General features: G+C 40.1%; 1 protein-coding gene across 8 annotated transcripts in view; it reads left to right on the top strand.

Moving 5' to 3' along the window:
- ODF2L (outer dense fiber of sperm tails 2 like) overlaps positions 1–2327 on the top strand; it is a 36369-nt gene extending 34042 nt beyond the window's left edge. For all 8 annotated transcript variants that reach the window (XR_015748628.1, XM_087960568.1, XM_087960566.1 and 5 more), the window contains one exon: positions 1793–2327. Coding sequence is in view for 7 of the 8 variants with exons in the window: in XM_087960568.1 (XP_087816694.1) it covers positions 1793–1921 (129 nt within the window). In the remaining variant the exon portion in view is untranslated. The remainder of the gene's footprint in view (positions 1–1792) is intronic.
- The last annotated feature ends 11942 nt before the right edge of the window (positions 2328–14269 follow it).

The following is a 14269-nucleotide window of genomic DNA, read 5'->3' as shown; positions in this document are numbered from 1 at the left end:
TTCAAAGATTATGCTTAGAGGTTTGGCTATGGCAGTGGATAGCTTTCTTAAGAAGTAGGCACATATTCCATCCGGTCCAATAGATAGAGATGGTTTTAGATTGCGTAGTGCTTTTTCAACATTGACTTCTGTAAAATCGATATGTATTAGATCATTGTTGTTATCTGTGGTACGGCTAGGAAATACTGGGCATGATCCATTGCTGTTTACAAATACTGAGCTGAAGAATGTGTTAAAGATGTTGGCTTTAGTGGTGTCGTCGTTGCAGTCTTTACCATCAGGTCCTATCAAGGGTGGGATAGACCTTGAGTCTTTTAGTTTGTTGTTTACAAAATTGTAAAAAGCACGGGTGGAATTGGTGCTTAGAAGGTTTTCCTCTTGTTTAATGTGATAATTGATGCATTCGGTCTTTATCTGGTGGCATAAATTTTTGTATCGGCTTTTGAAATTGGCAACGTGACCAGATTTGTTTTCCATGAGTGATCTCTTTTTGGATTGAAGTTTCCTTATTGTTATGGGTAGTCTGCTTTTTTGTTTTGTTTTGGGAGTTGTTGTTGGTACATATAGTTTGATGATATATACACATGCACATGCACGTAACAATGCACATATACTGAAAATACATTATGGAAGAGAAAACACATATAAGATTGTTTTACTTCAAGTATTTCTGGGAATAATTGTGAATGGTATATACCAGGAGTGTCAAACTGGATCTCTTCGAGGACCGGATCAGCATTGTACTTCTCCTCTGCGGGCGGGTTGGACATGGGGGTGGAGATGAGATGGGACGGATGCCTCCTGCAGCACACCGCCGGTCAAAACGGGGCACAGAGGGGTCTGTGCACGATTCCCCCAGTGCCCCATTTTCAGCCTGGACGGCCTCCTGCAGCACTTCCCAGCCCACAGTGCCTCTGGCAGCCAAAACGGGGCACGTCTTCAGCCAGCAAAGTGCTGCGGGAGGCCTTGAGTTTGACACCCCTGGTATATACAAATGAACTAAGCTCAGGACTGTTATATGTATACATGTTGTAGGTTATCATTATAGAACAATTATTGTAGAACAATCCATCAATGGAATGGCTTGCCTCTAGAAGTTGTGGCTGCTCCAAAAGTGGAGGTTTTTAAAAAGAGATTGGACAACAATTTGTCTGAAATGGTATAGAGCAGGGGTTCAAACTCACGTCATCACAGCAGCATCATGAGACGTATCACAACTTTCTCCCCCTTCGCTAAACCGGGCGTAGGCATGGCCAGCCAGTGGGCCGCGAGTTTGTCAGCCCTGGTATAGTGTCTTCTGTTTAAGCAGGGGGTTGGACTAGAAGACTTCTAAAGTCCTTTCCAACTCTGTTATTCTGTTCTATATGTTTAAAAACCCCTACCCCAAGGCAGTCATTTGTGTAATCACATTTAACCAGAAGTAGTTACTACAGCCAGCACTCACAATTTGCAGGGATATTTACTTACCTGATGAGAAAATAGCTGGTCTCCCTACTTGAATATATATGTATGTATGTATGTATGTATGTATGTATGTATGTATATGTATATGTATATGTATATGTATATTTGTTTTCTGAGGTTTTCACGGGTATTTGTATGTGGATCTTTGGTTATTCGGGTTTTCTCCAATTTTACGTGGGAGAAAACCCGAATAACCAAAGATATATATATATATATATAAGTTAACAATACTGAATTACTTGGAAATTACTTCCTTCTTCAAGCACTTGGTCTTGAAAATGTAAACATGTAAATTTGTTAGTAATGTCTATTTGTCCTTTTTTTCCAGCGAGATAAACGTCATGAAGTGTCTTTAAAGGAACTGGAACACAGTCTTCAAAGATCAGAAAACCAAAACCAAAGTATCCAAAACTATGTAAAGTTTTTGAAAGCCTCCTATGTAACAATGTTTAGCTAAATTTCCTTGTGGTGTTTTTTTCACAAACTAAAGTATATTTGGGACAGATTTTTGTCTGTGTTTATAGCATTGGAACTGATTGTGTTTAGGTTCTTTTCCCCTGTGTTCCCCAAAATTAATCCTTTTTGTTAATAGCTAATATCTGGCTTGAAAATAACACTCAAATACTCCTGTCAAGTTGGGGAGAGATTCACATGGAATATCACAAATTCAATCCTGGATCCTATGGTTTATCAATATTTTTTACTTAATGACCAGGATGAAAAAGTGGCAGGAATGTTTATCAGATCATCAGATGACACAAAAATGGATGTGATACTTATTATTATTTATTTTATGTAGTGAGTATCCAATCTAAATGATTCTATGAAGCTTTAAAAGCAAGAAGAATAAAAATAAGAAACACATCTCTACCCATACCAACATCAAACAGCACCAATTCGACTGGAGCAATACAAAAATCATCGGCCACGCTACCACCCGCCGTGCTTGTGAGTTCATTGAAGCCTGACACTCCACAAGCAATTCCATCAACTGACTCATTGACCTACAACCAGCCTACAAACCCCTCAGAATCCAAATCAGCCACACAGCCAACCAGATACAGCACTGTGTCTCAACCACGCAACCCATCCACCAACAGTTCACCCTGTAATGACCTTCACCTGATGTAACCTACCCATCACAAGTCTCACTGATGACTCTCACGTGACACATCACAAGACCCTCACTTGACACACCCACACCTGAAGCCTTTATAAGCAGAAGATCATTGACACTGACATCCCCCAAACTCCGCTGAAGATGTTACCTGGCCTGGTCATGAAACATTCAGAAACATAAACTTTAGAACAATTTTCCTAGATAAATGAGTTGAAAGTAACACTAAAATTTAAGGGAGACAAATGTATAGTTGTTCACTTACAAACAGTAATCCAATGCAGAAGTAAAAAAAAAAAGTGGAGGTATTCCTGGCTGGCTAATAGTTAATGTGAAAAAAAAATCTTGGAATACAGTAATTGTTGACTGCAGTGTGAAACAATTGCAAAGGAAGCAAATGCAATTCTAGGCTGTATCAACCAAAGCATTATTTCTAAGTCAGTAATAAATTTGCTTTGCATTGTTGAGACTCCCAAGTAATAAATCCAATGTTGGGCACCATCGTTTAAAGAAGGATCACAATGGAACAGGTTCAGAGAAGGATGAGGATAATCAGGGATGAGATATCTAAAGACAGATTGAAAGACCTGATACATTTAGCCTTAAGAAAAGTAAACTGAGGAATTAAAATGGCAATTTTAATACAAATAGGTGAAAGAAAGTTACAAGGAAAAAAGACTTTATTTCAGAATGGAGGACACAAAATGAATTTAAGTTTCAGGAAGGCACATTGTGATTCTTCTTTTTTAACTTTCTAATGACCAAACCAGATGAACCAGTTATCTACTATTAGGGATGCTTTAAAATAGATTTCTGCCCTCAGTATGGTTAGTTCAGAATCCAAATGCCCCATTCTGACTTCATTTTATCAGGGTTATTTTTTATGTATCCTAGGAATGCAGAAACAAGTAACCCAGACAAGAAAGAAATGCTGACGTGACTAGCAAAGGGATTAATTTGGGAGGTGATATCCACCAAGCATATTTTATCTGGGATGGCCTTTTGTCTTTTGTTCATAATAATATTTTCAAAGATAATGATGGTAACATAAAAAGTACATTTCCCCTGATCCAGGATTGCTGTTGGCTGTTGCTTGCACTAGTAAAATGTTCTTTGTGCTTTGAATTTTGCTACTCTAGATTTTAATCCCTCCGGCTTTATGTAAATGTTTGTGCTGAGGTGCCCCAGACTCTTGGGATTTTAGCGTTGAAAAGTGGACTTCTACCCTATTGTCCATAGTCCATATAATCTTTGAAGACTTGAAAGATTCTGGATGGAAGAAGGGAAGGAATGGTGCATTATCAGTTGGTTTCTCCCTGTGCTTGAGAGTTTCAAGGGGAGGAATTACCCTGCTCTCATATGCTTTTGATTTGTTAAGTGTCTGGGAAAGCAGAATTTAAAGCAGAAGCTGAAGTCTTTAAAGGCAACTTGAGGCCCCGATTTGCTTTAATCTAGTCTGCCAAATAGACTATTACTAGTGTTTCAGAACCAAGACACAACTTTTATCTCTACTTCCTAGTCATGGCATGAAGGTGCTATAAATCTTTTTGCTAAGAATGATTTGAGCCTGATAGTAGAATCTTAATGGTTTCTTAAAAGATATTCTAACTTAACATCAGATTTCTTGCATCGAGAGGATGAGTTTAAGGCATCCAGATTCTTCAATAATTTACAGGTAGTCCTTGCTTAGAGATCAGATTTATGGTGCTAAAAATGCTTTGGAACCAGTTCTTTCGCATGTATGACCTTTGCAGCATCTCTCTGCTCTTTTCACTTGCTTATTTACTTACTCCAATGTGTCCTCAGAAAGAAAGACCATCAGTTCAGCTGAAGGAAGTAGCAAGAAGCTCTTGAAAACTAAAATAAAATTGAAGGAAAATTGGGTTGCCATCATGTGGTTTTTGATTAGTGACTGCTTTGTATAACCACCAACTTGCCCCAGTTACAATCGCTAAACGAGGACTATCTGCAGTAAATTCCAGAACATTGCTTGGAACCCCAGCTTCGTATATGCAGTCTGGCTATAAAGAGGAATTGCTCTATTGCAATGTAGTTTGAAAACCTTCCAAAAATTGCTTGTGGAAAATATGTCTGCTAAAGTCTTAATTGAAATGGGGCTTTTTAAAGTTCATACATGATCACTGTAATGATACATGAGTTTCTGGGCCTGGTTTAAAGTGCTGTTTTTGACTGTCAACTATTTGGAGGGGATGCCAGGATCTAAGAAACAGTTTCTTCCCTCAGCCAAGAATTGTTGTTGCCTGAAGTGAGACAGGGCAAACTACGGCTTCCCCAGGAAGCCTCGGATATGGTGTACCTGCCCTGGAACCCCTGTGAGCATTTCCTTAGCAAAGCACCTTCCAGGTTTAGGCAGAGGCTGCTGGATAAGCTGGGCAGGAAGGAAAATTAAAAGCTATCAATTGTATAGGAGCAATGCTTGAATAACAAGCCAATTTTTAAGACTTGCTTGATTTTCCAATATTTATCGCTCTAAATCATCCTGGCTTGTTTCCTTGCATTGACTTCCTGATTCATTCTCCAGTCTGGATTATTGTCCAATCCTAGGTCTCCTGAACTGGTCCAGATGGATGTCTTGCTAAATCCTGGGACTGTCATCTTTTCTTGTCAGATAAAATGTTTTCCTACAAAATACTACAGTTCTGATTACACATAACTTTACTCTGTGTGGTAGTAAACAAGCTGCCATAGGCATTTAATCTCCATATTCATTTAAATAAACTGCAGTAACAATATAAAGTCTCTTGAGCTGAGACAATCTGTCATTTTCTGAGCTGCACCACATAATGGCTTGCTGTTCTCTCATTCTGGTAGTTCGTTCCCCCATCTAACTTCCAATCAACCCTACTTAGCTACTCTTAGATAAACTGATTGGTTAGGCTCTGCTTCCTTGTTTAGTAACTGCATTTGCACAGAACACTGAATTACAAACCATGGCTTATGAGTCACAATGGCTAAGTTTCTACAACTTGATTCTAAACTTCAGCAAACCATTATGGCTGAGCATATTTGCGTTCTGCGGGATGTCTTGTTTTAATTTCTTTCCAACACCAGTAGAGCTATTAAAACGATCTTATGGAAACATACATGCAGTATACTTAAAAGATGAAAAGGCTACACACAGTCCTTCATGGCTCATCTGCACTATCTAATTTGTAGAGTAGTTTTTAGACACCCAGCAACCAATTTGAAGCCTTTTCCCACCAAAGCATTTGTCATGCCAATTCTTCTTTTTAATTATCACTGCGGCCACCGGATTATTCCTGGTGGAGGCCCTTGCAAACACACCAGGTGCTTATCCACATACCAATTTACCAGCTCCACCTCCCAAGAAAGCCATTGTGAATTACAAACTACAAAAAATAAACCATGTATTTTTAGCAGCCTTAATTTTACAGGCAGGATTTAGAGAGGAAGAATGTGCTTTGGCAGAAGCAAAATGGTAGGTTGGCAGTTTTGTTATTCTGAGAAGGCAAAATGTTAAGTTACAGTGTTGGGGTATGTAAAAAATATAGAGAACACTTTGAAATTGTAAGTGCTTTCTACATTTGTAGAATAAATCCATCTCAGTAAAGTTTAGTCCTGAAATATCATTTGTGGAGAAGTGCTATTTATTCAGTGGTGGAATATTTATTTTGCATTGTTTCAATACTCGGAAATTAAACACTTCTATGTAGGCCAGCATTTCTAAATCTTGGCAGCTTCTAGACATAAAAGAGTTCCATTCCATGAACACTCAGCCACGGGCTTGCTGGCTAGAAGTCCTTGGGAGTAGAAGTCCACACATCCAGAAGGAAGCACAAATGTAGACAAATTAAGTTCATGTATTCACAACTATGTATACACTTATACTTATTATCTTGTAAACAATTGGCAAATCAAATAAATAAATAAAAATAAATAAAATATCAAACTAAGATATGAGCCGTGGAAGCACAGTGGTTAGAATGCAGTATTGCAGGCTAACTTGGCCAGGGGTTTGATGCACACCGACTCAAGGTTGACTCAGCCTTCCATCCTTCCGAGGTCGGTAAAATGAGGACCCAGATTGTTTGGTGCAATGTGCTGACTCTGTAAACCGCTTAGAGAGGGCTGCAAAGCACTGAGAAGCGGTATATAAGTCTAAGTGATATTGCTACTATGCACTTTGTGAATTTCTGACAACTGAGGAACAAATCTTGTTATTTTCCAACTATATGAGTTTGCATTTATCATTAGTTCTGGTTTTTTAAATGTTTACAAATTTTGGAGAGGGGAGATAAACTTTAGCATTGAGATGTAAATCTTAAACAAATTATAATAAGGAAATCTGAATAAACGGTTGCTTAAGCAATGATGAAGTGGACTGAAAATTGACTGAAGTAGAATCAATAAAATTATATGGAAAAAAATCGGAATTGTTGATATTTAGTGGGAAATCACATTTTAGCAGCAGAGGGGGGGATTTTAACACCTGGTTCTTGGAGTTACAATTGTTGTGCCAATTCCCTTTTCAGTTATCTATGGATCATTATTCATAGCTGGGTGCACTTCCTTGCAAGGTTGCTAGACGTTTACTCACATCCCAATTTGCCAGCCCCAAAATACACATGGATATTGATGGGGAGGATGTATATATTAAAAAAAACCCTCAAGAGGGCAGTTATGGATGCTTATCTCAGATTCAGAAGCAAGACTCCATTGCTCATACATAATTTACTTTGTTTCACAAGGTTCTTTTTCTTTTTTATAAATCAATGTAGGTTGTTCAGAATGAAACAGATACATCCTTTCTTTCTGCTTCGTATTTAACCCACTAATAATATTATCACCCAACCTAATTTAGGACCCTGTAAATATGTTAGGATACTGTAATTCATATACTGGACTTATTTGGACTTCACCAAGTTGAAGTTTAACCTCTATTATGAGCAGGCACTGCTTCACACCTGATACTTTGTACATCTGGCAACTACAACTTGATGTGAACTCTCTCTACTTTGTTACTTGTTGAATATCCCAAAGATGCTTTTTTTTAGGAGGCAACTGGACTTTTTTGTTTTTTTCTTTGAAGATGTTTCAGTTGTCATCCAAGCAGCTTCTTCAACTTTGACAGTGGGGAATGGAAGGATTTATATTCCTTGCAGACAGCTGGTCATTTGCATCCTTGTAGAGGGTCGTTGAAGCACCTGAAGGTTTATCTGTGTCCTTGGATGAGAATATAAATCATTCTATTCCCTACTATCCCGTCAGAGCTGAAGAAGCTTTTTGGATGAGAAGCAAAATGCCTTCTAAGAAAAAACAAGAAAGTCCAGTTGCCTCCTGGAAAAGCAGCTTTGGGACAACTATGACCTAGATCAGGGGTCGCCAATCTTTTGGACCTCAGGGACCACCAAACTCATAATATGAATTTTGACCGACGGTGGCTTGCTGATGTTGGTGGGGGAGAGAGAGATCTAATCTAACCTCTCCCTCTCCCTCCCTCTCTTATATACACAAACACACAGACGCAAGGTAGGATTCAACTTACTTAACAGTCAGTTCTTGGGCATGGCCTAATTTGTGGGTGTGGCTTGGTGGTCATGTGACTGGCTGGGCATAGCTTGTATGTAAATATAAATATTTATATAAATATTGATTTTTTTTTATTAGAAAAAGAGCAACCTTTACCCAAAATCAGGCAAAGCAGGCAGACAGATTCATTCAGGAATCTATCTATCTGCCATCGGCTACCTGAATCTGTCACATAAAATTTGCTTGCCATGAGTCTGCACTGAATAATAGAACCTTCAATCCTAAGGGAGGTTTGGCTGTGCTTAAAAGCAGAGCTGAAGATCTAAAGACTAGCTAGAAAGCAAGAAATCCAACCATTTCCTGCTTCCTAGCTAATCTAAATCTCCCGGCACAGCAGAACAGCTGATGGTCGGAAAAAGGAAAAATAGCAACTTAGCAGGCAAGTTTGCTGGGTAAGGAGTGAGTGGGTGGGGAGGGTTCCCGCGGGCCATGTGGGTGACGGGAACTTGTGTTTCTGTGCAGTCTGGATTAATTGCTTTGGGGGGATGTTCTGGGGGTGAGATTTCTCTGCGGACCACCAAAATTTTCTTACATCCCACCGGTTGGCGACCACTGACCTAGATGACAGAATCTCTACAGACTACTTGTTGAATGTTCCTAAATATTATCTTCCTAAATCTAGTCCAAATAGACAAGGTTTTCCACAAATCTTGTGTCAACTTTTGCTTCCTTCATCTTATGACAGATTATTTGTCCATAAATGCATTTTAGAATATGCAAACCATCTCGTACTGAGAAAAATGTAGGCTTTAAAGATGCTAAAGGATGAAAAAGAAGAAAAAAGGAGTATCCTCCCTAAAAAAATTGGTCCTGGACAAATAAATACTTACAAAGAAAGAAAAACACATTTTGAATGCAATGTTGTTGCCCGGGCTAGTATTTGAGGTTTGATGGAGATGAAAGATCTGTCTAATGCATGTATTTAATGGTCTGGATATATACAGGGTTTTGAATTGATTGTGGTGGTAAGTAAGTAGAACTCAATGTGTCTGATTTAGAAGTCAAGAAAGGTCAAAAAGACGAAGAGGCCTATTTTGTTTTAATCGAACATAGTTGTTTGCTCTTCAATGCTCCTTCTCACTACTGTTTTTGAAATAGAGAATCCTTTTCATTAAGCATTATGCTGAATAGAGATTATGCAGAGGAAAATATGGCCAACTTAAATTGGTAAAGAAAATGTATGCATTGCTGAAATGCATAACAGTACCCCCCAAAAAAGCAAGATCAAGGTTATTCAGTAACTTGAATAAGGGGGACCACCAGCAAGTTATTTAGTGGTTTTTATCCCAATAAAAGAGATTCCCACAGTATCATGAATAATATGACACTTATTGCAGTCAGTGCTCCCATGAACTAAAATAAATTTCCTGAGTTTTCTACTGTATGTTTCTAGGCATGTTAGTTTGTGGAAACACAAGGGTTTGGTTTGGGGATCCAGAAGTCTGGAAGAAATAAATTTTGTTCAACATGTCTTGAACTGGAGATGATTAATCATCCTTTGAACTAGATTGTTCCCTTACCCGTATGCTGCTTATAATTAATTTACACATAGCTGTTCAAATTTTTGTTTTTAATACAAACTGTGGGGTGCTCAGCAAAATTTTTCCGGAACACTTCAGAACACGGAGAATGAGAAATCCTATGTATAGGCATTGCATTATGAGGAATATGTTATGGAAATAATTATATTTTATTTTTGGCACAGGAAAAGCTTTAATTAATGTAAACCCAAAAGCTCTTTTTTTAAAAAAAAAATGGCAAAGATTTATTTTTAATCTGCACCACCCATTCCCCCTATTTTGATAATCTCTGAAGGCAAATACCTCACAATTGCAGTTATAATTTTTCTAGCAAGAAGCAGTCCATAAGTGTTAATATACTGAGCCCTGCCATCCTAATCTTAAACCTGTTATCTTCTATAGACATCAAACCTTGTGGGTCTGAACCCAGGAACTTTGCCAAGCCAGACATATTCAGTATTCCTGTGGCTCCACAGAATTTGTTGATTCTGGAAACCAACTCCCTGTAATTTTCTCCAAAGTCTCCTGCACTTATATAAGTTGGCAAACATCATTTGAGGTTATATCTGTGAGCGCTTCCAAGATTGTCCCCTTTGGTCTGTTCTGTTGCATAGCATAGCCAGCTTAGTTCTCCAAATACTAGCTTTTTTTGCCCCAAATACCGTAGTACAGGGGTCCCCAACCACCGGTCCGCGGACCGGTACCAGTCCGCGAACAAGTCCTACCGGGCCGCTGGCTTGCTGGGCGCCGCCATCTTTTTGATGAAAAAGTGCTTCCGGTGAGCTTTTCTGGGTAGAAAGCTCACCGGAAGCACTTTTTCATCAAAAAGATGCGGCATGCGCTCGATGAGCTTTCCGGGTAGAAAGCCATTTCTACCGGAAAAGCTCACCGAGCATGCGCCGCCATCTTTTTGACAAAAAGTGCTTCCGGTGAGGTCACTGGAAGCACTTTTTCATCAAAAAGATGGCGGCGCCCAGCTGATGCCGGTGCCGGGCGCGGCGCCCAGCTGATGCCGGTACCGGGCGTGGCATAAAAAAGGTTGGGGATCACTGCCGTAGTAAACATTTTTCCCCTACTAGGCGAGGCAGTCATATTTCTGAAGTTCTCATAATAAGAATTAAGAGAAGATCAACAATAGTTTATTGGGTATTTTCCTTTCCTCTGTCAAGCGCAGGAAATCTGCAGTGCAGGGAGTTCAAAGCAAATTAGTGGCAGATAAGAGTCAACAGAAGAATTTGAGGTGGGCTGAACTTAGATCTCATTTTTAAAAAAAATATTATTTATTTTAATTATAAGACTACAATACGGTGCAGCCATTCTGGCGTTACAATTGTTATACATATGTAAATTTTACTTCACCATTTACAATCCTCTTTTTGATACATATTTTACTAATTATTCTAATCATCATATTTACTTATCTTCCGACCTTGCCTTCTTCTATGCAACCACTGATAAAAATTATTCCACGTTTCATAGTAGTCAGATTTCCCTTTATTTTTTAACTCTAGAGTTAACCTGACTGATTCTGTACAGGCCATAATCTTCCTTATTATCTCTGTCTCTGGCAGTATGTTTTCCTTCTTCCAATATTGGGCATATATTCTAGCCACCGTCAACGCATGTACTATTAGATAAATTAAATCCTTCCTACATCCTTTTGATATTATTCCTGGGAGAAAAAAATTCCGGCTTAATTTGATTGTTCATAAAGAATAAATTTGTTATGTTATTAGAAGAAATTATTCATATATATAATACACTGAAAGAGAAGGAGAAGATTAGTGTCATGCCCTTGGTAGAGTCAGACTCTGAGGGAGAGGAACAACACCTGACAGGGAGTGGAGGTATGGCTCCAGAGGTTGTGGAGGAGGCGGGGGAAGGCCAGAGGCCGTCTGGGCACTCAGAGGAAGAACCAGGCCCATCCCCTCGGCATCCTAGGACACGCAGGGAGGAATGGAGAAGGCAACAGTTTGGCTTGCGAGAGAGAAAACGGCCATGATCCTCCTCATTGGTTGTAGCTGGGGAGACAAGTATATAAGAGAGACGGTTAAAACACAGGTTGTCAGAAGCAAAGTGTGTTTTATTTTGATCTGAAGTTATCTTGGTTGGCGTCCTTCCAACAGACTGCCTTGTTACCTCCTTGAATTTGGTAAATACTTCTCCTGTTCTGTGGTGGAAATTTCATCATTGTAGTTTGTTTGGTTTTTTATTTCACCTCTATCTGCTCATTAAATTTGGACTGTATTGCTTTCTTTTGAAGACTATTTTTGAGTACGTTTTATCTGAGTATTATTGAACAGTGGGGCCAAGTTGGAGGCATTAAAGGACATTTATTTACGTTTTGGATTTTGTTAAGTTTGTGTTACACTCTGGGTCATCACAATAAGCTCTTTTTCTCTGTATTGGGTCCCCAAAAATATATACATGCGGCACAAGTAATCTTCAACTTACAACAGTTTGTTTAATGGCCGAAGTTTCAACATCTGTGAAAAAAGTGACTTATGACCGTTTTTCACCTTAGGCCGATTGTAGCATTCCCTACGGTCATGTGATCAAAATTCAGATGCTTGGCAATTATGATGGCTTCTCAGTCTCTGAGGGGCATGGGATCCCCTTTTGCAGCCTTCTGACAAGCAGTGAATGGGAAAGCCAGATTCACTTAACAACCATGTTACTAACTGAACAGCTGCAGTGATTCGCTTAATAACTGTGGCAAGAAAGGTCGTAAAATTAACTTAACAAATGTGTCACTTAGTAATAGAAAGTTTAGACTCAGTTGTGGTCGTAAGTCGAGGATTACCTGTATCTAGGTGCAGTTGTGCACTCCAAGGTTCTTGCTTTGATGAATAAAGTTCTGTATATGCTCTGGCACTTTAAAGTTGTTGCTTCTTTAAGAGCCACACGATGAGTCCATTCCTTGCTGCTGTGTGGAGAGGGAGCGAGGGATTTGTGAGACTGGCTGGGAAATGGAGGATTGCAATGGAAGATCCCGTGAGCCTAGCAGCAGCCAATAGTACTTAAGCAGCCACAACTTCCCCAAATTTCATTCCTTCGGGAATCATGGGCCCTGGGATTTAAACACATTCCGTAGATTTAGTGCAGGGGTCCCCAATCCATGGGCTGCAGCCCTGAGGTGGTATTCAGCAGGTTCTGACCAGTTCTGGAGAACCGGTAGTGAAATTTTTGAGTAGTTTGGAGAACCGGCAAATACCACCTCTGACTGGAGATTTTACAGTATCCTTCCCCTGCCGTGCCCACCAAGCCATGCCCACAGAACCGGTAGTAAAAAAATTTGAATCCCACCACTGCCGCAGCCCACTACCGAACCTTGAGCCATTCGGAAGTGGGCTGCGGAAGTGGCTGGCGAGCATGTGGGAGCTCCATTTGTGCGAGAAGTGGGTGGGTGTGCCCGCTGCTCGTGCAAATGGAGCTCCATGCACACGCTTGCTGACTGCTTGTGCAGAACCATCCCTTTTCCTCCCCTCCTGCCAGTCTTCAAAGCCAGAAAGGTTGGAGAACTCTGTGATAGTCCATCTGAAGTACCATAGTTTAAAAATGATGCACCATTCAGCCTGGCTAAAGGGTATAACAATGAGCTTTAATATATATTGTTTTCCTAGCGGAATTTTGTTTGTAGCCCTCACGGTTTCATTGGAACATCTGTAGTAGCACACAGAACTTTTGCAGGCATCTCTCATACTGCCAGATTCAATGGATCGAGCACATGGTGGCCAGATGGAAAAGTTCTGTTTTCAGAGTTGCAATGATTACATCCTTAGCAAATCTCTCACTAGATGCACATTTGTGACAGCGCATTCAAAACTTTTCAAATCTCACACCTGCTCTTGGGTGACTACCAAACATGACCATACTTTCAAAATTAGGAACATCAGCTTTTCATATGAATCCCTTTAAGCAGAACATACTGCTGACAGTTGTGTTATTATCTAGGCAATGTAACACAAAAGCTGCTATATTTGGCCCTTTGTTTTTTTTTAATAGAAATAGGGAATGTTGTTAAAAAACAAAGTTTTCAGCAGTTTCAATTCTTATGAAGTCAGTAAGGTTTGCTAATTCTTGTGATGACCTGGGGAGTGGCACGAAAGCAACACAACCAGAGAACAGGTCTAAATCCCCCTTTTTATTGCTCCAACTGTGCCCCCAAACATTTCCACATTCACTGCAAGTCCTGGATCAATGCTCTTACTCAAATCTTCAGAAGCCTCTGGATGCAAGTCGTCCAAGGTTAGCACACAGCAACCAGGGCCAGCAGTCCAGTAAGCCAGGTTAGCCAAACAGTAACCAGAGCAAGAAGTTCAGCAAAGCAGGCAAACCAGGCAAGCCCAAAAGACAGAGCACAGCAATCTCCAGGCGCTGGCAAGTGCGTACGACACTCCACATTCCACAATGGACAAATTGTTCCCAACAAATGCCCCTCCCACCGGCACCTCCTTACATCTCGGTCCCCAGGTGTGCCTTATGAAAGGGGGCGGGGCACTCTCCTCCCTTGTAGCCGTCTCAATCTGCGTTGATCTCGCCTTCTCTTTCCCTTCCTTGTTCCCGGCTCAGGAGGAGGTAGTCCTTGAGCTCTGTC

Source organism: Notechis scutatus, chromosome 3, assembly GCF_049901735.1.
Source record: "Notechis scutatus isolate UNSWTSFEM ecotype Mainland chromosome 3, rNotScu1.2, whole genome shotgun sequence".
In the NCBI taxonomy this organism is placed as follows: domain Eukaryota; kingdom Metazoa; phylum Chordata; class Lepidosauria; order Squamata; family Elapidae; genus Notechis; species Notechis scutatus.
The sequence above is the reverse complement of the archived record's forward strand: the minus strand, read 5'-3'. Positions and strand labels throughout refer to the sequence as shown.